Genomic DNA, 24592 nt, shown 5'->3' on the forward strand with positions numbered 1-24592 from the left:
GGCGTATCCTCCAAGCCGCATCTCAAACCTTGCTTTACATTTTCTGGAAGCCGAGTTTTACAAGTGTTGCTAAAAACAAACTTTGCTTAGAATTCCTTGAAAACAACATAAGGGTTAATTACTTCTTGTAGCGATACATTAACAACTTAGCTATGTAGACGTACGATTGCTAGCTCCTCGAGCACCATTGAAGGACCTGAAGTGCTAAAAGAGAGAACCCAAAAAATATACCTTCATATCCTATCACAATAGCAGATTTCTCATGCCGATGGTCTAAATCCTTCTTCGCTGCCTTTGCAACCTATGGCATCCCTCAACTTGCCTCAATATCTTTGACACCTTCTACTCTTGCTCAAAGAGTATAACCCATCAAGCTTTACATTTTGATCAACGCAGAGCTCTAGATGTGCATCAAAGAAGTGGAGGTTTTGTTATGTTTTTACTAACTTCAAAAGAGAAAGAAAGTGACCAAATGTTTACAACTTTGAGGCTACACGCTATCAACATGCTCAAGGTGATAGTGGATGGACGATAGCCCCAACTCTACAATGTTGTAATGACTTGGCTCCTAAATTAAGAAGGGATGTTCTTGAAGATGGTCTCGACTATTAATTAGAGTCAATTAAGAGTGACAACATAAGAAAGTGGTAATAATGTTGGATGGATGCTAGAGGTGCTTTTGGATAGTGGGCTACTGCAAAAATATGCCCGAGGCTTGCTCTTGCCCACTCAACTGCAAATCTTTGGCCCATCTTTGGCAGAGTTTAGAAAGGATCGGTTGGTGCCCTGACATCACACATGTTGACCTTGTGCTAGGCTCCTAAGGTACCCCACGTCCTACCATAGCATTGGTTAGGTGGCACCCCATTACACATGTTAGCAGTCCGTGAACACTATAGTTTGCCGTGCACGCCATTGCCCTACAATCTTAGGCCAATGTCCCTTGTGGATGCCATTGAAAAACCGTTGAAATGACTAAAAATTCAAGGGTGATGTTCACCCACATTCTTCCTTGCATGAAGTAAGCTCTGTTCGAGAGAGAGAGAGAGAGAAAGAGAGAGAGAGAGAGAGAGAGAGAGAGAAGAAGAAGAAGAAGAAGAAGAAGAAGAAGAAGAAGAAGAATTTTAATGTCGTAGGTGACTCATGAGAACAAACCTAGAGAGCTCAAATATCCCAACGACTATCTCACACCTTGACCTCTCACTCATTCTTGAGCCCTCAAAGAAAGATTCTTCTCAATATTGAGATATTGGCATATTAGCCATTAATGCAACAACGCCCCCACAATGCAATGGCATGCATGGCCTTATCCTTCTTCCTTCTGCTGTTGATGGCACCTGATCGACATCTCCAACACATGTGTATGTTGCCAAATGCTCTTCTCCATGCTCTCGTATTGTTAAGGTGTAGCGGAAAGCAGAATGCTCCTCCCTATCATGGTATATGTCGCAAGTTGGGTTCACTTACTCCCTCTGGGCGATTGGGCCCACTACTCACTTTGCCATTATACTATAGTATAGATAGTATAGGTGACCATATGAGTCATGTCCTTGGACAATAGTAGGAAGGCCTACCATAAATTCCGTAGGAATGCTTGCCAATTTACCATTGAGAATCTCAAGTTTATGCAAGAGTCCACCTACTATGATGCTCCTTGCTTTGTTAACTTGACAATTCAAGACATAATGTTGAATAACCAGGGGAGGGAAAAATAGAATAATCTTCCTACTCGGGAAGCAGGTCTTGCGTCCAAAACTTTATCACTCTGAGGTCTCTTGTGACGACACCGATGCTACTGCGAGCAAGGGACAGTGGATCCATGGAAGAAGCCGCTGTACACACGACATTCTTCTCTTGTACCCTTACTTCCGTTTCCAGGCAGCACGGCGTGTACGACATTAGCTCGTACGACTTCGGATATGCAACGTACGCTCTCAGGGAAATCTTTCTACAAAGCGAAATATTCCACAGCTTGTGCTGCTTTGAGCATGGTGGCACCTTGCACAGGGAGGGCAATGGCAACATTATGTTCCTTATCAAGTGCATGCATCGATCTCCCTACAGATTCCAAAGCTTTATTTGAACAAACTGAATGTCCCTCTAGTGATGATGATGACATACATAACGGGTCGTGTAGAGATATCCATGATGGCCTCAACGCGCTTTTTGAACCCGATCACAATTATCTTGTTGAAGGATTACGAAAATGCACCTCTCTAGCCCATATTAAAGGCTACCATCACTGCATCATAATGGTGCAGCTGGAGCAAGGTACGCACTTAGCGAATTTGTTGCTTTCCATGTATGCCAGATACGGTGCCTTGCAAGACTCAAGAGAAGTGTTTGAACGGATGCTGAATCGAAGTGTGGTTTCATGGACAGCCAGCATCACAGCCCTGGTCAGGCATGGCCTTTGTGCAAACGCACTTCTCTTATATACGTATGCAAGAAGAGGGTACACCACCAAACAATGTTACCCTTATCGCCCTTCTTGGTTCGTTCACAAGTAGGAATTCTTTGATAGAGGGCAAAAAAATTCATGCATGTGTTGAGAAAGATCAGCTTTCTGATGTCATCCTTAGCTCGTCTTTGGTAATCATGTATGGGAGATGTGGAGCTGTTGAGGACGCACGCATAATATTTGACCAACTTCCGAATGCAAACCTTGTTACTTGGAATGCCATGATTACAGTTTATGTTGATCATGAGCATGGCAAGGAAGCCCTTGGCCTTTTTCAGCAAATGCAGTTAGCGGGAGTAGATCCAAACGAGTGTACCTACATCAACAGCCTCAAGGCTTGTGGGTTTCTTGAAGATGTTGCACAAGGCAAAGCAATTCATTCGTGTGTTGTCAAAGAAGGATGGATCACAGATCTTGTGGTATGTAATTCCCTTGTTAATATGTATGGCAAGTGTGGAGCTGTAGATGAAGCTCTCTGTGTTTTTAAGAAGATGCCAAAACACGATGTCATTACATGGAATGGTATCTTGAGTATGTATGCCCAACGAGGACGTGGAGCAGAAGGGCTTGAATTATTCAGGAACATGCAACAGCAAGGTGTGAGGCCTGAGATGGTCACTTTCATCAGTGTTATCGGCACATGTGCCAGTATAACAGCTCTTAACGAAGGGAAATGTATACATACATGTTTACTACATGAGGGGTTGGAGTCTGATTTGCAGGTTGGGAATGCCCTCATTCACATGTATGGTCGATGTGGGGCACTAGGTTCAGCACTGGCTCTCTTTGATAGAGTTCGTCCTCACAACGTAGTATCTTGGACAGCAATTATTGCAGCTTTTGCACAGCAGGGACATGCAAAGGCAGCTCTTCAGTTGTTTCACGAAATGCAGAAAAAATGTGTAAAGCCAGATGAAGTGACCTACATTACAGTGCTAAATGCATGCAGCCATGCAGGCTTGGTGGAGGAGGGCCGCTCATGCTTTGTGTCCATGGAGAATGTTTACGGTTTGACCCCAAACATTGAACACTATGTGTGCATGATCGACCTGTTTGGCAGAGCAGGGTTATTGTCTGAAGCAGAGGAGTTCATCTGTAAGCTTCCGCGCTGGCACGATGGACGCCTTTGGGCTGCTCTATTGAGTAGCTGCACCATCCACAGTGATACCTTTCGAGGGAAATATGCAGCAGAACAAATGATTAGTTTTGGTCCTGAAGAGACAGCACCATATGTTTTACTTGGGAACCTTTACGCTGCAAACGAAATGAAGAAAGATCCAGAAACAGTGAGGAGGATGCTGGACAAGATGGTGGCTGTGTGCAGGGGACTTGATGGCTAGTGTGTTGTAATGTTTGAGAAGTGCAACCAACTTTCCATCAAGAGGGCGAAAAGCTCTGAGAAGTGCAACCAACCAACTTTCCATCAAGCGGGTGAAAAGCTTAGTAGTCAACCTCCTCTATGCACAATTACTATGAAAGCCCATCTTCTGCATTTTTCCAGATAGAGTAGCAAGGAGGTTAAAGCTGTTACGTGATACAAGTTCTGTCCGTGTCCTATCTGTATGAACATCAGTGGCCCGTTGGGAATTGATTGTTGAGCATTGTGTCCGCTCTAGTAAGACAGCTTCTTTAACCGCTCTGTCGGTAGTTTTTACATAGTGCATTTGTTCAATGAACTGCCTCACCTCTTATTTGTTTCCAAGAATGTCATCTTGTGATCTGCTTCCCCAATACGTACAATAAAACACGAAGCCTTGATAGGCAAAGATTGGTTGAGCTTGTGGCCTGGATATTTGATAGAAACTAGGGGGTTCTAACAAAAGAGCCATTTTGTCAAAAGATTCCAAAATGTAACCAAGACTAGTGATCTAAGGATGATTCGCATATTTTTACAAGCAATCCTCTGTTCAAAATGGTTCCATCATCCATGTAGCACCATTTCCTCTACGGCAGCGAATGTCGTAGGGGACAAGGTGACAGCAGCTTCAGAGGGGTGCAAGACCATTGGCAGGTCAAGTTTTGAAATCTTCCCTCAGAGAATCTCACCAACACAAGATGATTAAATGTGATGCTCAATTTGAAGGGTCGCTGCAAACTTGCAAAGTACTGTCTCTCTTTCACCTTGGCTCTGTCTTTCCTCCAATGAAGCCTGCATGGACCCGGTTTCTTGGCACCACTGTGATCCTTCAATTCATTCCACCTCCTTGTGGCAAGGCCGAAGTAGACTACAAGTGTGAGCAGTGTGCATGAGCAGAATCGACTTTATTTGAGTGTCTCGAGCGCTCAGATTTGAAGTTCTGTTTGTGGGCTATGGTGATGAGAGTCCGTGATGGTAAAAACTTGCTGTGTAATGCCAAAAGTGCAAAAAGTTTTTGGCGAGCTTCTTGTTTAAGATATCATCTCTGGTGTTGGGTTAAAGGTTTAAATAACCTTTTTTTGTACATTTTTATGCTATGAACTTGGACACATTTTTTAAAGGTTACTTAAAATAAAAGTGTGCGCTCTCTCTCCCTCTTCGTTCTGCTAGCACTTCCCTTCTGCAGCACAGTGTCTCCGCTTTAAGCCTCAAGGTCTGCACATCTTCGCGTGCTCTTATCACTTGCACACACCACCGCGCGCTCATCAACTGGTATCAGAGCTAGATTAGGGTTTTAGAAGCTTTGCGCAGGTGGTTGGACAGCAAGCAAAAGTCTTCCTTCGTCTCAAATTTTCGCTTTCATCGTGAAGTCCCTTGCTTTCGGTGTCACCTAGGGTGATTAGAATTCCCAAAACAGTCCAAAACAGGTTGAAATTAGGTCAAAACAAGTAAAAATCAGAAAATTACATGCCAAAACAGCAAAACGTAGGTGTTCTAAATCAATTCCCGTGAATGCCCCTTGCTTTTCCCACTCAAAACAAGTCCATTTGATGCAAATTGATACGCCAAAACAGTAAATTTGCAAAAAATTCAAAATTGGACTGTTTTTATGTACACAAATTGAGGTTATGTATGCTTTTTGTGGGTTTATGCAAGTACGCATTGAGGATACTTGTAAATTGTTGAAATTTTCAGCCCATTGTATGCAACATGTTGTACATTGTGATCATTGAAAATTTTCAGATTTTGTGTAGACACTTTCTGTTGCATTTTTATCCGTGCAAATGGCTTCTACTTCCTTGTTGTTTGATGCCAAGAGCTTGATGGAAGTCAAACGATTTGACGGTACAGGTTTCGACCTATGGCAGGACAGGATGCAGGGGATTTTTTTCCTCAAGGATTGTGAGGATGCCCTTTTGGCTGTAAAGCCTGAGGATATGCCGGATGAGGATTGGGCCAGGCTCAACAAGAGGGCAAAGGCCTATATCAAAATGGCTGTGACTGATGACATTCTGGTGGATATAAAGGGCTTGGACATTGCACATGCAATTTAGCATAAGTTGAAGGCCACTTATGAGAATGCCACCCCTGTGAATCAAGTGCATTTGATGCGCAAACTGGTGAACATGATGCTTGACGAAGCCAAGTCGGCTTCTGAGGACTTAAGTGCTTTCATCAGTGTTATGAGTCAGTTACAGGATACTGGGCTTCAATCTTTTGATGACAAGTTGAAAGCCATATTTTTGTTGATGACTTTGCCAGACTCTTGAGAAACGCTTGTGGTTTCTTTGAGTAATAGCTTCAACCTCACATATGATGGAGTGCGAGGCTCCATCTTCAATGAGGAAATTAGACGCAAGTCTAGTGGTGGGGAAGGTAGCAGTTCTGCTTACAATACGAGAGGCAGAAGCCAGAAGCCAAATACAGGTACCAAAACTCAAAACAGGAGCAAAACCAAGTCTAGGGATAAGGATGTGACTTGTTACCAGTGTGGTAGAAAAGGCCATAAGAAGCCAGATTGCAGGTACTTCAAGAAAGAGCAGGAAAGAAAGAAGGAATCACAGGAGAAGAAGAAGACAGAGGATAAGAAAGGGGAAAAATCAGCAAGTACCTCCTCCAAGGATTCAGAGACTGTCAATGTATCCTCTAGTGTGGTTATCACAGAGTGTGGTTATCACAGAGTTATCCGACAGTGAGGAGATCTTGGTTGCAGCTTCATGTCCCTCAGATTTTGTTGTAGCAAATGCAGAAGACATGCTTATCTCACGTAGAGATGTCATTGATGCATTGCTAAGTGCAAATGATGGCCTTCCACAGTCTTAGATAGTAGATTCGGGTGCCTCATTTCATGTGACTCCATCTGTGGAGTGTTTTGCTTCTTATCATGTAAGCAAGTATGACAAGGTTTACCTTGGGGATAACTATGCTTGTGACATTGAAGGAATGGGCACTGTGCGTTTGGCATTAAACAATGGCCAAGAGTTTATGCTTAAAGATGTAAGGTATGTACCAGGCATCAAGAAGTGTCTATTGTCTGTTGGCCAGATGGATGCACAGGGTTATACAACCATTTTTGCTGGGGGTTCATGGAAGTTGCTTAAGAGATCAATGCTCATTGTCAAAGGATGCAAGAGTGGTACATTGTACTATTTACATGGCAAAGCTTTGCCTGGCAAGTTTCTTGCAGTGGCCGAAGTTGCTTCTCATTTGGAGTTGTGGCACAAAAGACTTGGCCATATGAGCCAGAAGGGACTTGATGTGCTCTCCTCTTTGAAGAGGGTTGATGTAAAGGGCACCAAGTTAGATTTTTGTAATGACTGTTTGTATGGTAAACAAAAGAAGTCTTCTTATTATTCTGGTATCTCGCGCAAAGCTAATACTCTTGATTTAATTCACTCCGATGTATGTTCAATGCCTATTAAGTCTTTTGGTGGTGCATCATACTTTGTTGCATTCATTGATGATTGCACTAGGAAAAGCTGGGCATATTTGTTAAAGAATAAGAGTGAGACATTTAATGCATTTAAGAGGTTTCATGCTTTTGTGACCACACAAAAGGGTAGTAAGCTTAAATGTCTGAAATCTGACAATGGGGGGGAGTACACGTCTGTTGAATTTCAGCGTTATTGCGAAGAATATGGGATTAAAAGAGAGTTGACAGCCCCTTATAATCAATCTTCTTATGGTGTGGTTGAGAGGTATAACCGTACTTTATGTGAGAGAGTGCGTTGCATGTTGTCCACGGCTAATCTCCCTCATGGGTTTTGGGGAGAGGCTTTGAAAACTGCAGTTCATGTATGCAATCGCTCTCCTAACAGTACGCTTTGGTCTGACAAACCTGCCTCTTATGATCATTTGAGAGTGTTTGGCTGCGAAGCTTTTGTCCATGTTCGTAATGACTTGAGGACAAAGCTAGATGCAAAGTCCATCCAAGGACTCTTCCTAAGTTATGGGGAAGAGGGTGACATGGGCTACAGGATATGGTTGCCTCAATTTAAGAGGGTAGTACGCAACCGAGATGTAGTGTTCAATGAGGCTAAATTGCTGAAAAATGCTACATCTTTTGAAATTGACAAGAAATCGATCAAATTTCAGTCTCTCTTGCCACCTATTGATGTTGAAAAAGAGCCTCAGGATGCATTACCGCAAGCTGAAATTGATAATCAGCCGGTTAACCTTGAGCCAGAAGAGGTAGGACATGATTTAGATGCTCCAAATGAAGATGGACAACCACCTGTCATGGCTGAAAATGATTTTTAGCAGCATGAGCATGCTGAAAATGAGTTGCCTCTTGATGTAGAACCTGTGTCTGAGAATGTAGATCATTGGGTACGCAGGTCTACTCGTGTCAGAAGGTTGATACAGCGCTTTGACCCCTCTTTGCATCATGTTGTGTTGACAGATGAGGGAGAGCCTCTTACATATAAAGAGGAAAAATCATGTGAGTTAAGCAGTAAGTGGGAGCTTGCAATGCAAGAGGAAATCAAATCTTTGCATGCAAACAATACTTGGGATCTTGTGTCATTGCCTAAAGGAAGAAAGGCTCTTTCTAACAAATGGGTTTACAAGGTCAAATGTGTTAATGGAAAGCCCAAGTATAAAGCAGGGTTAGTTGCCAAAGGGTATGCACAGAAAGAGAGGATTGACTTTCAAGAGATCTTTTCTCCTGTTATAAAGCTTACGACATTGCGTGTCCTTTTTGCTCTCGCTGCAGTGCTTGACTTAGAATTGAATCAAATGGATGTAAAAACATCTTTTCTTCATGGTGACATTGATGAAGATATCTACATGAAGCAACCTGAGGGTTTTGTAGTTCCTGATAGAAAGGAACTTGTTTGCAAACTAAGAAGGGCACTGTATGGTTTGAGGCAGTCATCACCTCAGTGGTACAAAAAGTTTGATACTTTTATGTTGTCTCAAGGCTTTAAACGCAGCCATTCAGACCATTGTTTGTATACAAAGAAGGATAATGATGGAAGTCCTATAATCCTTGTGCTATATGTAGATGATATGTTGATTGTTGGGAAGCATAAGTCTACCATTGATGTTCTTAAACGTCGCTGAATTCAACTTTTGCAATGAAGGATTTAGGTGATGCTGAGCACATCTTGGGCATGAGAATCAAGAGAGATAGTAAGCTGAAATTGCTCTTCTTATCTCAAGAAAAGTACATTGCTAAAGTACTTGACAGGTTTAACATGGCTGAAGCTAAGTCACTTGAGTACCTTTACCTCCACACACAAAACTTAGCAAAACCGATTGCCCAAAGGATTACGTGGCAATGAATGCTATGAAGGGAATCCCTTATGCATCAACTTGTGGTTCTCTTATGTATGCTATGGTTGCCACTCGTCCTGACATTCCCCATGCGGTGGGAGTTGTTAGTAGATACATGTCCAATCCCGGCAAAGCACATTGGGAAGCTGTGAAATGCATTCTGAGATACTTGTCAGGTACACAATCTAGGTGTATATGCTATGGAAAAAGTGACATGAAGTTGCAGGGCTATTGTGATGCAGATATGGAAGGTGACTTGGATATCAGGAAGTCCACTAGTGGCTATGTGTTTGCTATTGCTGGTGGTGCTGTCTCTTGGTGTTCACGACTGCAAAAAATTGTGGCATTGAGCACTACTAAGACTGAATATATTTCAGCCACTGAGGCTTCTAAAGAGGCCATATGGTTGGGCAGACTTGTCAAAGAGCTTGGTATGCCTGCTAGTACTCCTGTCTTGGGATGTGATAGCCAAAGTGTTGTCTATTTGGCCAAGAATGCCATGTTTCATGCACGGACAAAGCACATTGATGTGTGATACCACTTCATACGAGACACGTTGTTGGGTTAAAGGCCTAAATAACCTCTTTTTGTACATTTTTATACTTTGTCCAGGTTCATATAATATGAACCTGTACACATTTTTTAAAGGTCACTTATAATAAAAATGAAAAAACTCAGAACTCACTTATTGAGTTTTCCCCAAAAACGTGAGCTCTCTCTCTCTTCCTCTTCATTCTGCTAGCGCTTCCCTTCTGCAGCACAATGCCTCCGCTTCAAGCCTCAAGGCCTGCACATCTTCGCGTGCTCTATCACTTGCACACACCGCCGCGCGCTCATCATCTGGGAACTGCATTGAATGCAGGATATGCTTGACACGGGTACGGCCAAGAAGTTCCGGGCGGTTTTCAGCAAATGTGAAGCAAGGGGATTCTGACTATTCGCATATGCGTAAGTATCATCAAAATATGGAATCGAGAGCGGTGCACACAAACTATGGGGAAAACAACAATCATATGGAAATTACGTAGTATGAGAGTTTGAAAATAAAAGATGCATAGAAAAATGGAAATGGAACAAAAATGGGTCGAAAATATATACATAGATCCACCATAGGCATGATTTTGGCTTGGGCAAGACAACAAAACTTGCCTTGATTTTACGAGAAGATTGAATGATAGCATCATATTCATGGCTCAAAAGCAACTATTGTCCCATTTTCTACATAGCTCGTCAGCAACTATTGACGGGCATCTTGGAGCGCATTCATGCACAAACATATCTCATTCTTTCCCTTTCAATAGCTATTTTTTCTTAAGATGTGAATTACATGAGTCATGAAGATCGCAGCTATTAGCTAGTCATGAAGTATGTAACTCGAAGTGCAAGATTAGGAGCCACCATACAAAAGGATGTTGAACTGCAATCAAGACCAAAAACTTAGTTCACCATATATGAAACGTCTTCATACTTTCTTTGTGCACGGTCCTCATGCATGGCACTAAATACTTAAGCGTCTTCATAAATGAAGCATCAATCAATAGCAATAAAATTTGAAAGAAGTGAGCGTAATACATTAAGTGCAAAATCCACAGATCCAGAGATATTAACATCCATTCAACTTTGTGAATCATTGACATTAAATTCATGTGGCAAGTGCAAAATCTGAACTCTTGTTCTCCAAAGATTTAGATAAAACAAAGGCACACTATAGCCTAAATTCCAATCTCAAGCTCAATACTCTCATTAATTTTCCCATATCTTAGTCTTCAAACATTTTAATGTAAGACATAAGCGCATTATTTAGATATAGCTTACTAGTGACATGTAATTTTTTAATCAATGTTGCAATAAAAAGCAGTTTTCAGCATTGATGTGTGAGATAGTGCATGTAGCAAAACATGGATCACAATCCTTAACCTTTTAAAGCATGGTTAATCTTGTCAAACACCAGAGATGACAAAAATGGATACGAAGTGCATTAGCAATGCTAAGCTACGGGCAATGAAACATTTTGTTATACTTTGCCCCTAGGCACAACATAAATAATGTACAGAAGATTTATCTCATAAAACAATCAAAATTTTCAAGACTGAATAATCAGGATGGTTCTCTCTCTACAACCAGTGGATCAAAAAAGCCTCTAGGACTTCCTCCTTCAAAAGACTACTTTTTCCTACTTATTTTTTCTTCAATGCCTGATTGAGAAAACCTTTTTCTTAGAACCTCTAGAACATCCTCCAGTTTCACATCCTGCACTGCAAGCAGAACCATAGAATGGTAAAGAACGTCCGCCATCTCAGATGCCGTGCGGTCCTTGCTTTCTTTGTCCTCAAGAGTTCGGCAAAGTTCATCTGCTTCCTCTCTGTAATATTAGATACTGATTTTAACTATTATTTCTTTTTAAAGCCAAATTTATGCAAAAAATGCGGAGTGTCCAAATGTGTGTGTGTGTGTGTGTGTGTGTGTGTGTCTATATATATATATATATATATATATATATATATATATATATATATGAGAGAGAGAGAGAGAGAGAGAGAGAGAGAGAGAGAGAGAGAGAGAACCGTATTTTAGAGCACAGGAGGGTATGATCCTTCAGCAGCTTGTGTGTCCACGAAGGCTTGAACATCGAGTCTGATTGGTCAATTAACTGGGCCTTTCTCTTACTAATGGTATCCTCCAATGAGAAAAAGGTTGTTAATGCAGGTTGTGCAGCTGCCTCCTGAAGAGAGACCAAGTCTGAGATTACTAGCAAAGCACCACAGTAACAGAATAAAACACCGTAAGATCAAAAGGGTCGGTACAAAATTTAGACCTCGGAGGCATTGATAGCACTTGCTGCAGGTGTGAAGTAGCAAGTTTCGGCACCCGTATGACAGGTTGGCCCATCAGGAAGCCCCAGATAAATTATCTGTTTAAGAGACTGCTTGTGAACCTCGAATTACTTAAGAGCAAGCAAAAGCTGTGTGATGAAACCCAAAGAACGTACCGAATCCCGATCACAATCTAGAAAAACATCCTTTACATTGATGAAATTGGAAGACGTCTCTCCTTTTGTCCACAAAGAAGATCGAGAACGACTGTAAAATGTTGCTTTCCCAGATGCAATTGTTGCTGAAATGGCATCTGAATTCGCAAAACCTTGCATAAGAATTGCTCCTGTATTCAGATGTTGGGCTATTGCAACCACGAGTCCATTCTTGTCCCATTTGATGGTACTTAACAAATTATCAACCTGTCCCATTGTGGTCAAGACTCGTTAGTTTACCTGTGCAGGGAAAACAGCCTCATGCACATTCGTTGGTCGTTAAAAACATAATCAGACCATAGCGTCTGTTCAAAGGCAAATAAATTGATTTCTGGATAAAAGAATAGATATGTTCATATCAGCAAAAAACGACTGTATAAATCCAAAATTCACCATTTTCAAACATCTGCAACAATACATGAGGTGACAAAGTAGCAAAGAAGTTTGTGCAAGTGGCAGGTCCACTTGGAATAGTTGTTCCTAGTAAATGCAGGACTTCCACTACAGATGCATTGATCACCCTCTTTTTGAGATCTCACAGACAGATCAGCACATCCAAATTACGAAGCACATTCTGTCTCTGTGTGACTCTAGTACACTGTCTGGGGAACATAAATGTAAAAATAAATGAGGGTACCTAGAGTGGGTAGGAATGTAAGCCTACCCTACGTCATCGTCGTCGTCATAGGCATCACATAATACATCATCTCAAAACATATGGAAAGCACATGAGGGCTAATGAGGTGAACATAAGATAAGGTTACATCCAAGTGTGACTCTAGTACACTGTCTGGGAAACATAAATGTAAAAAGAAATGAGGATACCTAGAGTGGGTAGGAATGGTAAGCCTACCCTACGTTGTCATCAGCATCACATGATACATCATCTCAGAAACTATGGCGAGGGGTACAATCACATGAGGGCTAATGAGGTGAAAAATGGATAAAGTATACAATAGTGATCATCCCATGAACTATCTCATGGGTCTCTGCAGTATGTCCTCCATAGAGATAGAGAGAGAGAGAGAGAGAGAGAGAGAGAGAGAGAGAGAGAGAGAGAGATGAAATGGTATATTAACATCTTTAAAAGGCCATAGTGACCTATGAGACCAGAAAGTTACAATGTGGTGGATCTGATACAAAGTCTGAGCAACAAAATAGAAATACTACGGCTATGCTGCTAGATGTGAACTAAGCAGTTAGCTGGGATTGTGCAGGATATGAGTGAAGGGTGGAGTGAATGGGGTCTTAAAACAACACAATGTGGGTGTATCCTCAGAAAGAGCTAAATCACAGGAGATACAGCATCAATCGCTCGCGGATGTCATCAATCTCCTCCATGGTAGTAGTCTGACCGGGCGTCGTGCATGTCGGGTCGAAGTGATCCGAATCCTCTGATGCAGCCTTCGTCGATGCTCTCTTGTCCTCAAGAGTCGTGGGCGTCTGGATCTCCCCAGCTCGGTCGCTCAGTCGATCAGCGTGCCTCTGGTGCGAGGAGAGAGTGGGCTCTGCTGCTGTGGTAGCTCCTCGGTGTGACCGGTGTCTGCTCTAAAGAAGTCTGTGACCCGGTCTCTAAGACTGGCTAGCCTCTCCTCTCATCAGGCTCTATCTGTGTCTGCGCAGCTCCAGCAAAAACAAACCCACGGATCTCTGGTCCTCGTACCCCATGACTCTGGATAGTGGTCCAAAGCCCTCTCTGAACAAACAATGGAAGCGGCCTTGTATCTCATAGTAGACTGGGCAGTGGCATGTGTAGTGCAACTCTGTCTCAGGCTCCATGTGACCCAAGGGGCCTATCCTAGCCTCTGTTGGTACTCCACTGCATCTCCCAGTCTCGACCCGCAGCTGATGTGAAGATGTGCGTATCTGGCAAATAGCACATCGTATCCCATGAGACAAGTGGGTGTCCATGTATCTGGGCCTCGTCACAAAACCATCCTCACTAAGCTGGAGAAGATGCTCTCTATAGAAAGCCATCTTCGTGCTCAGCTCCTGAGCCGGCTGTATCCAAGTCCTCCTAGTATCTAGCTAAGTTAGGTCCTAGCGGATGAGCTTGGTGATCTCAAATTGTGTAAGTGTCACAAGCCGGGCACCACGTGCCAATAGAAAAGAACAGACTGAATAGACTTTTAGCACTTCATTTACAACTAAACTGAAAGAGAGACGACACGCGACACGGAGTGGCCGAATTCCACCCCAGAGAGTATTGGCCCCAAACCTTGGCGCCCCTTTCGGTATTTCTTTATATTGCATCATCAAAGTACAAGCCGCTACTCCAGACTCTGCACCTTCTCCAGGAAGCATGCCAAATAATGAGCCCTAACCTCATATTTAAAGGCCCTTGGCCTAAAAAGCAATTATAGTGATAAGCCTTCAAACTCAAAAGCATCTGGTCCCAAAGCAAAGCCAAAAAGCTGCCAACCTAAATCACGAAAATCCGTACAACTGCCACGTCATCAGCCGACACAAAACGCAGCAATCCGTACAACCTGCCACGTCATCAGTTTTTGCGTGTGTGCGGGTCCTGCTTTATTTTAATCCTTTTGTCACTTGGCGCCCCATCGGACGGGGTCCCCATAAGTTGGGAGGACATTTTCTGTTACTTGTTCTTCTTAGGGTTTAGGCCCCTCGGCCGACATCTGCAAGTTGGCTCTATTCTTTAGGGCTTTGACACGTCAGCAGTTTGTTACGTCTCCCCTTCTTGAAAGAGAGTAATCGTCCACGATTATAGCATATCTGCAAAACAACTCAAGTTAGATAAAGAAAATTCCGAGGGACATTCCGAGGGACAATTAGTTTGCTCTTTTTATTAAGGAGTTAGCTTCTCCTTTCAGCTGTTTTGATCAAGGAGTTAGCTTCTCCTTTCTGCTCTTTTGATCAAGGAGTCAGCTTCTCCTTTCGTCCAGATCGGAACTCTTGATATTCCGGTGTAGTAAAATTAGCCATCACACCCAGACCGTACTGATCTTCCACGGGTGTCTTGATGCACTAAAAAATTACATACCTAGGCAATCTCATCCAATTAGGAATATTCAGTAATTGGCACATCACAATGCAACACAAATGCTCACATATGCATGTTACAAGACATAGAAACATAAAGCCGCCGATGAGCACTCCCCCCGCAAATAACCATCCAGGTCCGGGCCATGAGCTGTTTAACGACTCCCTCATCACTCCTCCCGCAGATAACCTAAAAAGGTCCGGGCCATGAGATATAGAGGCCTTTTACAACCAAACGCCCCCCAGACCGCAGCCTGCGTCGTTTGGAGGTGTTGAGAGTAAGCACTGCTCAAACTTCTTAATACTCCCCCCGTAAATAACCATGCAGGTCCGGGCCATGAGTAACAACAACAATACTCCCCCTGTAAATAACCACAAGGGTCCGAGCCATGAGTAAAAACAACACTTTTCAATCATTCAATACTCCCCCCGCAAATAACCACAAGGGTCCGGGCCATGAGTATGAACAAGCATTCTCAAACATCTTTTCTCACTACTCCACCCAGGAGTAGTTTCACCAATCATTGAAAACCAGTGTTAAAACCAGAGTCAAACAATTCAAATCAGCACCAAGACAAGTTCAAAACAGATACCATCCATTTCAAACAAAGCTTCAAACAATACTTTCTCAAACAAAGTCAAAAGTATCTAACTATAGAACAACTAGAGAGTTCATTCAAGGTTTTGTTCGGACAACCGAACTTTGAGGACGACTGGCTTGCCCTTCTGCATAACGGTGATGGTTCGGTTCCGAACTTGGAGAGTCGCATCGTTCTTGTCATGCCAAGGCATGCCTAATAGAACGTCACAATTGCCCAACTTCATAATGTGGAAATCGACTTTTCCATGATAATCTTCGATAGTCACTGGAAGAGCACCAATGGTGGTACCACTTTTTGAGTTTGCCCTGTGGCTAGCTCAGCTTCAATTTCTCCACTCTCTGCATCATAATCAAAGTCCATCTCCTTCAAGAATTGTGGATGGATGAAGTTCTCTGTAGCCCCTGGTCAAAGAAAATTAGGGCTTTCAAACCGTTGACTTTGCCATATGCTCGACACAATTCATTTGTACTTTCAAGGCGTATGCCATAGATGTCAGGTACTAATCCAATGGCCGGTTTAGCTTGTTTGGCTAGAGATGGTCCTAGGTTTCTGTCAACCGTTGACGCGGGAGTCGGCTCCGCAGGTCTGTCAGTGCGTTGGGGACAACCAAAATAGTTATGTCCTGTTTGAAAGCATCCAAAACATCCGCCTTCTTGTAATAAGGTGTCTCATCGTTGAGGTGTCGAACGAGGCCTTTGTGGTTGACTTTCACGAGACACTCAAGAATTTGTTTGTTGTTACCGAGAGTTGTGGTTAGTGGCCGGAGATTCTTTTGTGGTAAACTCTAGCTTTCCCTTCATCAGTTTGTAGCCGACCGCAGCATGATCCATGAGTTCTTGCATGGTAGAGACTTGCTTGGATAGACAATATTCTTGCAATGGTGATGGTAGTCCAATGGCGTATCGCTCGCACTGGGCCTCCAAGGGAACAGATCTTAAAAAGGACACCGGAAGGTACACGTCGAGAAACCTTTGGTTATATTCGTCCATGGTTTCGGTGGCAAGCATTTTCAAGTTGCCCCACTCTGCCAAAATCCGGACTTCAAACATCGAAGTCATGTAACTACGTGCAAAAACTGTCTTGAAATCTTGCCAAGTCCTTGGAGCATGTTGTTGTGTCGCGATTGAACTCCACCATTGCATAGCATTATCTTTAAGAAATCCAGTTGCTTGAGAAATCTTGGATTCTTCTGTATAGTTCCCCAAAGCATAGATGTTGTCAAATTGCTGTAGGAACTGCAATGCTTTTTCTTGCGATCTTTCACCCCGGAAAAAGTGAAAAATTTGACTGTCGTGCCACAATCTTTGAAATCTTTGGGTTGGTTAGGTGCATATCCCGGGTATGGATAATAAGGGTATCCATATGGGCTCCAACCATTGTAGCCTAGTGGAGGTGGGGGCAATGGCGGTGGCAAAGGCGGTTGCACTCGATCACGGTCAGATGGCTGCATCGTATTCCGGAAGACTCCCCCGATTAGAACAAACGGCTGAGAAGGTTGCCGGTTGGAAGCTCTCGTACTTTCTGGTGCCGGAGGAGGAGGTACCACCTGGGGCATCAGAGGGGGTAACATGTAGTTCAAAAACTGTTAAAAACTTTGCAGCATCGGAGATTCTGCTGAGGATGCCGCGAAAGAATGTCGTGGAGTTCGTTGAGCAAGAACTGCAAATATTCTGCTGAATCCATGAATTCCAAGTATTGGGTTCTTAATTGGCTTATGCCCTGTAAGACACTGCGGTGAAGACGGCATCGCGCCCGATGCGGGATGAAGTAAGGGTGGGAGTGGCTAATAAGTCCGGGTTGGAGGGCGAAGATACCTCAAATAAAAATTCCAATAGCTCTATCTGCTCTTTTATAGGACAGATATGCTTCCAAAAAAGCACATGCCTGATGCTCTGATACCACTGTCACAAGACGAGCACTACGTGCCAATAGAAAAGAACAGATTGAACAGACTTTTAGCACTTCATTTACAATTGAACTAAAAGAGAGAGACGACACGCGACACGGAGTGGCGGAATTCCACCCCAGAGAGTATTGGCCCCAAACCTTGGCGCCCCTTTCGGTATTTCTTTAAATTGCATCATCAAAGTACAAGCCGGTACTCCAGACTCTGCACCTTATCCAGGAAGCATGCCAAATAATGAGTCCTAACCTCATATTTAAAGGCCCTTGGCCTAAAAAGAAATTACAGTGAAAAGCCTTCAAACTCAAAAGCATCTGGTCCAAAAGCAAAGCCAAAAAGTTGCCAACGTAAATCACGCAAATCCGTACAGTTGTCACGTCATCAGCCAACGCAAAACGCGAAAATCCGTACAGCCTGCCACGTCATCATGCCAACGCAATTTTTGAAAATCTGCGACGTCATCAGTTTTTGCGTGTGTGCGGGTCCTGCTTTATTTTAATCCTTTTGTTACTTGGGGCCCCATTGAACGGGATCCCCATAAGTTGGGAGAACTTCTTCTGTTACTTGTTCTTCTTTGGCTTTGACACGTCAGCAGTTTGTTACAGCAAGAGTCAGAGAGGGTGGGTGCATCCATTCTTTTGGCAGAGACTCAAGAAGGATGTGGACGAGTTTGTGCACAGTTGCTTGGTATGCCAGAAGGTCAAGTTTGACAGGCATAAAGCACAAGGATTGTTACAGCCTTTGCCCATACCCACCCACCCCTGGGAAAGTATTGCAATGGATTTCATTTTTTATCTCCCGAGAACACAGAGTGGTCACGATGGTATCTGGACTGTTATTGACAGATTTAGCAAGCATGCTCATTTCATTCCAGTGAAGAAAATAGTCAAGCCGGATCACTTCGCGAGACTGTTTGTGGCCCAGATCTTCAGATTACATGGCATGCCTGAGACGATCGTCTCCGACAGGGACCCCAGATTCACGAGTTTGTTTTGGAAGGCAATTTGGGAGAACATTGGCACGCGGTTGCAGTTCTCGTCATCTTTCCACCCGCAGACTGACAGGCAATCCGAGATTGCCAATTCAGTGGTTTTAGATTTATTGAAGTCTTACATCTCGCATCAAAAGACTCAATAGGAAAAGTATCTACCTTTGGTGGAATTTGCCTATAATAACACGATACACTCTTCGACGGGGAAGGCGCTATTTGAATTATTGAAGGTGCTGCGAAGGTTCCACCCTTCCTAAGCACGAAACATACGATTTTTGAAGCTGAAGAGTCACGCGTGACTTGGTGCCAAGGTCCGCGAGGCTTTGCAAAAATCTTAGGAAAGACAAAAAAAGGCAACAGATCGCCATCGTCACGATTTGAAATTGAAGGAGAATGATTGGGTGCTCTTACGTTTTAAGAAGGCACGCATGAGAAAGAAAAAGGGAAAGGAGAGGCTTTTTCCAAAGCTTAGTATGCGATACTACGGACCTTTCCAGATCTCCGAAAAGGTCAATGATGTCTCCTTCCAGCTGAAGCTGCCTGACACTTGGAGGATTCACAATGCATTTCATGTGAGTCTCTTGAAACCTTTTAAAGGTGATATGCCCGAAGATGGGGAGCCTGATGAGCAACCCGAAGTGGAAGAAAACGAGGAGATCCTTGTTCCTAAACAGATATTGACACATAAGGACAGAAAGAATAAGGGTAAAGTGAATAGGCGGTTCTTGGTTAAATTCAAGAACTATCTTGCATTGGATGCCAAGCGCATGGAGGAGGAGGACCTAGCAAATACTCCTCAGATTGTGAAACTTTACCTTGAAGCTTTTGGTTTAGCATAGTCTACTCCAAATGGAACCTCGAATTCAGCTTGGCAAGATATCTGGTCCAATGGGTTTGCACAAGAGGGGAGTTACTTTGCTCCTTTGTCAACAGATGTCTCGATTTTTGAATATTACCGAGTCACTCATGTCTCTTTGAGCTTCAGGGATACTGAGAGCTGACAGTATTCTGCTGTATGACTTTATGAAATGGAATTCCGGAAAATATGAAACTGATTTGTTCTTGACTTGTTTAAGTGCAAGAACTGATTGACAAAATGATTGCAGCATTTTGGTCTGAATGATCTCGATAGACATGGTTGTAATAGGGATTAGTCAATCGGGCATCTATGAGGTCCTGAGTGGGTCTAGATGCGGTTGCTAATTGCATTGCCGATAAATCATAGTCTGAGATCCAAATGAATGTTGAATGTGATTTGTCATGTGATGTCAAGTGATGTCGTGTGATGTGACTGTCGATTGATACATATGCTAGATGTGTGTTCCTAGTGCGTCGATACTAACAGTCAGTGTCTGCTAAGACAGTTTATGGCTTCTGTCTGTGTTGTAGGCGTAATGGGGGGCGATTACAATGCTTTCAAGAGGGGGGTATGTCACAAACTGGTGACATGGCTACCCATGGTACACACACACACTCTGGCTAGGGCTGGCTGAACTGCTGACTGCAGTGACACATGGCAGAGCACCGTACGGACAGGCCCGCCTTTTGTAGCGCAATTCACGGAATTCATACAGCCTTGCTGACGTGGTAGAATTGAGTAGGGAAGAGCTGGCTGCTTTTTGGCTACGCTGTTTGCCTTGCTTTTCCTACGCATATTAGCAAGAGAGAGAGAATCTTTAATTGCTTTATTTTTGCCAAGTAGTGGCTTGAGAGAGAAACCGGCAAAAAGAAGTGCTTTATTTGTAAGCTTTTGGTTTTCAGCTTTGGGGCTCTGCTTTTGGGCATCCCTTGTAAACCTATTTATTAGTGGTTTAGGCTCTCACTTCTCAGAGCATCTGGACACAGAGTCTGAGAGTGAGTCCCGACCACTCGTTTGTACTAAGAGTTGCAGATTAATACAAAAAGAAATACCGAAAGGGGCACCAGTCTTTGGGGCCATTATCTCTAGGCACGGAACTCCATCGGGCCAGTGTTGAAACTATTGTAAACTGTGAACTGTTTGAAGTGTAATCTTGTGGTGTCGCGGTAGATTCTTGACTTGGAGTGTCCAAGTCTGTTACAGTAGGACACTTTACGATCTTGTGAGCTGAACCGAGGGGTACTTTGTACTACGGTGCTGCTGAGGTGCTAATGGGTACCGCTTGAGATGCTTGATACTGCGACGACGACGACAAGGAGGTTGTGGGCTGATCTGCTATCGCCGGGGATGACGATGGACTGAAAACTGAAATCGCTGAAGACACTATGGGCTGAAAACTGAAAACGCTAAGGGTACTGCGACAACAACGATGCTTGGTAGAGGTGCTTGTACGGCGACGCTATGGCTGAATACAAAAGCGCCAACAGGCTGAATGCAAAAGCGTTAGGGATCTGTTGAAGATGGCACTGAGATCGACCGCGGGGGTAGGGCTGAATGCTGATGGTAAAACGTTGATGTTGCTGGCTGAAAACACTGATGCAAGGGTTGCAAAAACATTGGTTTTGCTAGTACTTGAGAGGCTCCGCTTCTCTGCTCCTCTGCCTTCTACTGGTGCCCAAGGGGCTTCATTTATAGTTCTTTTAGCCGTTTTCTCTTCCTACTTTTAATAAATGTCATGTCAAGTCACTTATTAATAAATGACTGAAGTGACTATTCATATGCCTATATGCTTAAGTGACTTAACTATGCAAGTGAGGGTATGCAACTATGACCTGCCTGATCATGCATGTCCTACTAGAGGCTAACAAATTGCCAAGCTAGGTCCTAAGCTAAGATTGACGCTAGACTGAAGCAAAAGCTTGTCCACGTGGCACCACCGAGGGAAGGAGAGAACATGGAGAAAGGAGAAGTCTACACTCCATCAAAACCTCCTCAAATTGTTGTCATTGTTGGCCAAGGGTCCGGCACCACATGCTCCACCACTAAACCTCATCTAGGAAAGTCGAATGATCAAATAAGAAGTGGTTGTGAAGATAAAAGTATCTCCCTCTGTGTGTCAAAGCCAACTCCAACACATGCATTGAAACATGCACCCGAATTGCTGCATACCGGATAAACAAGAAGCCGGAACTAGAGCTTCCATCCTTAGATGGACAAGAATAAATCAGAGAACATCCTCAGCTTCGAGAAGGGAAGAGATCCCACTCTATCATCCATAATCCACAATCTGGTACAAAAGTGCAACTGAATCATCAGCCTGCTACCGACCGAATAGGTAGCTCCGTCGACAAATCCAAGAAAGCGTGCATTTGTCCACCCTTTTGGTCCTATTGTGGGGCTTTTGATTTTCTTGAGCCATGGATTTTTTTTCAATGTCTGGCTCAAGGTGTCCCTTGAGTGGTCAATATGCATTTTTTTTTCCATTGTTGCAAAGTTAGCCCAAGCACACACAAGCCCTACCCTTCGAGCTCCCACTAAATGGTTGCATTCAACAATTTTTTTTGTCTACATTAATGATCATTTTCATTGTAAATTTGTATTTTATTGCCTCTCCTCACCAATCCCTTTGTTTGTCTCTTGGTAGTTCCTCTTTCCAGTGCACATTTGACAGGCACAATATTGACTTCGGCAATGCCGACTAGCATTAATGTGCAACAATACACAAGGTTTGGCACAATGCAAACTAAACTTTAAAAAATGAGACCCTCATGAAACATTTGTTGTATCCTTGGCATCGAAGAGGCGCGCGCGCACACACATACACCAGCGCTAATTTACTTCTCTATACTAATTCACAATAGACAAAAGCATCTATAAATTCCACAAACAGTAAGCTTACCTCTGGGGTTGAAACTGGGGAGGAACGAATTAGGGTAACTGTGGGTTCTTGGTTCATGGAGGCAAGGGGTAGTGACGGCCTGATATGAGTATTGCGAGTGCCATTGTAGCAAAGCCGCGAAGAGACACTAGCTGCAAAAGGGCGAGACAAATACTCATTCCTGATGTTGACATCTTCGAACGCCAGGTGAGTAAGATGGGATATGGCGCTCGCCATTATGTACTATTCATGCAAACGCAGTTCCCAGCGCGCCCAGTGCTGCTGTCTGCATCGGCACTAGCTATGTGCTCGTGCATTTCGCCGCATCGAGCTTCGATCTCATGCAGAAGTAGGCTCGTAATGAGAATTTTTACTCTATCCCTCAGGCATCCACGTGGCACCACAATTTTCCCAACTGTAAATGCTTCTCCTTCCTTGATCCAATGATCTACTCCAACCAAAACCAACTAGAGTGCTTCGTTAGCCGCATGAGAGAGAGAGAGAGAGAGAGAGAGAGAGAGAGCACAAATCCTATTACTTTGAGGTGACATGGTCCTGTGTTTACAACGCAACGATCTTGATGTCTCAATTTTGATATGTCTAAATATATCCTTAGCTTTTAAATTGTATTAATTCTTTGATTCAATCTTACTGTATTTTATGCGTTCTTGTCATTTGTGTAAGTGTGGTTGTGTCAGTGTGGAGGTAGTCGCAAGCTAATAATAGAACCAAAGCAAGATGGCGTAGCAATGCCGAGAAGCATACAATCTATATTAAACAATGCAATCAATTCTGTCGTTTGAAAAACTCAGCATCTTGCGTAGATCCACATGCCTTCAAGATGCATGCGTAGGTGATGGAGAAAGGCCATCGGGTCACATTTGTTGAAAACAGACTAGAGCTTTCTGGCCTTGCCTCTGTGGGTCATATCTTTCAATCAATGCATTCCAATAGTCCAACCTCAGGACAGGACGCTCCTTGAGCACTTGTGTAGAGCCACATGCCTTCAAGATGTAAGCATAGCCTTTAAGACGAAAGTACAGGTGGCTGAATTTGGAGAGATACAGTTGCTTGCATACGTTGAAAATAGCCTATAGCTTTTTGCCCCTGCTCTTGTTGCACACATTGCACCATCAGTGCATTCCAAGAGGGAAGCTTCTCAAGCACTTTTTGTGTTTTTTCAAGTGCACCACATTTGGCATACATATCGACCAAGACATTACCAAGCACGACATCCTTTTTCAACAGCCTCTACCTAACAATATAATTTTTGTAGCCGCATGCCTTCAAGATGCATGTGTAGGTGATTGCATTTTAAGAGAGGCCCTCGCTTCAAATCTGCTAGAGCTGTTTGGCCCTGCTCTTGTTGCACATCCCGAAATTAGACGCCATTTTGGATTGGAAGCTCCTCAAGAACTTTTTGTGCTTTCTCAAATGCATGTGGCATACATCCAAGTCAGTGCCAAGCACGATATCTTTTTACAACAGCCTTTGACTAACAATATAATTATGAATTTTTGTGCCCACATCAGCATCTTGTATAGAGCAGCATGCCTTCCAGATGCATCAGTAGGTCATTGCACCTGGAGAGAGGCGCTCGCTTTGCATTCGCTGAAACCAGGCTAGAGCTTTCTCTTGTGGGGAAAATCCTGCAATCAGTGCATTCCAAGAGTCCACACTCCAGATAGGAGGCTGAACACAGCCTAGAGGTTTTTGGCCCTGCTCGTGTGGTGCATATTCCACGACTAACAGATTGCAAGAGACGCCATTCCTATCATTCTATGCATCTGACATGCAACATTTTAGGCAAAATGGTCATCAAGAACATGCCCAGGTCGTATTGCATCTAAGGGAAAAAAACCTTCCAAAGCTTCCTCTCCTGCTCTTTCTTGGCATATTCGTGAATAAAAGTACTCCAAGAGACTTCGTCTGGTAAGAAACCCTCACTTTTCATATGGTTAAATTAGTCGAGAGCTACCTTGCCACAACCATGTCGATCAACGTGCTCCAAAAGGTGACTGTTTGTAGAAAAAGCTCATGTAGAACTTTTTGTAGTTCCGTGAGGGCACCACATTCGACATATTGATCAAATCACCTCTAAGCATGACATTCCCCTCGATCGGCCGTGACTAGCGATTACATCATGAATTCTCAAACCCATTTGAAGGTCTTGCATAAGGTGACCAACTTTCAAGGTGCAAGCATGGGTGAATGCATTTGGAAAAACTTCCCT

General features: G+C 43.4%; 1 protein-coding gene and 1 pseudogene across 1 annotated transcript; one reads left to right on the plus strand and one right to left on the minus strand.

Annotated features, from left to right (window-relative positions):
* The first annotated feature begins 1778 nt into the window (after window positions 1–1778).
* LOC147456551 (pentatricopeptide repeat-containing protein At2g13600-like) lies at window positions 1779–4360 on the plus strand (annotated as a pseudogene).
* A 6728-nt stretch (window positions 4361–11088) lies between these two features.
* AT-IE (histidine biosynthesis bifunctional protein (HISIE)) lies at window positions 11089–22730 on the minus strand. The gene is made up of 5 exons (XM_086515502.1): window positions 22381–22730; window positions 12085–12330; window positions 11911–12006; window positions 11660–11817; window positions 11089–11457 (listed from the first exon to the last, which is right to left on the minus strand). Exons 1-5 carry the CDS (start codon window positions 22594–22596, stop codon window positions 11259–11261), a joined length of 915 nt encoding a protein of 304 aa, XP_086371628.1. The 5' UTR covers window positions 22597–22730; the 3' UTR covers window positions 11089–11258.
* Between the last annotated feature and the right edge of the window lie 1862 nt (window positions 22731–24592).

The sequence above is a fragment of the Adiantum capillus-veneris genome, chromosome 6 (assembly GCF_014529385.1).
Source record: "Adiantum capillus-veneris isolate H3 chromosome 6, ASM1452938v2, whole genome shotgun sequence".
Taxonomy (NCBI): Eukaryota; Viridiplantae; Streptophyta; class Polypodiopsida; order Polypodiales; family Pteridaceae; genus Adiantum; species Adiantum capillus-veneris.

Coding starts and splice junctions, on each gene's coding strand:
- AT-IE (XM_086515502.1), bottom strand. CDS start 22,596: ATGGCGAGCGCCATATCCCATCTTACTCACCTGGCGTTCGAAGATGTC. Junction 12,007..12,084: donor TAGATTGTGATCGGGATTCG/GTACGTTCTTTG, acceptor TCTCTTAAACAG/ATAATTTATCTGGGGCTTCC. Junction 11,818..11,910: donor GTGCTATCAATGCCTCCGAG/GTCTAAATTTTG, acceptor GTCTCTCTTCAG/GAGGCAGCTGCACAACCTGC.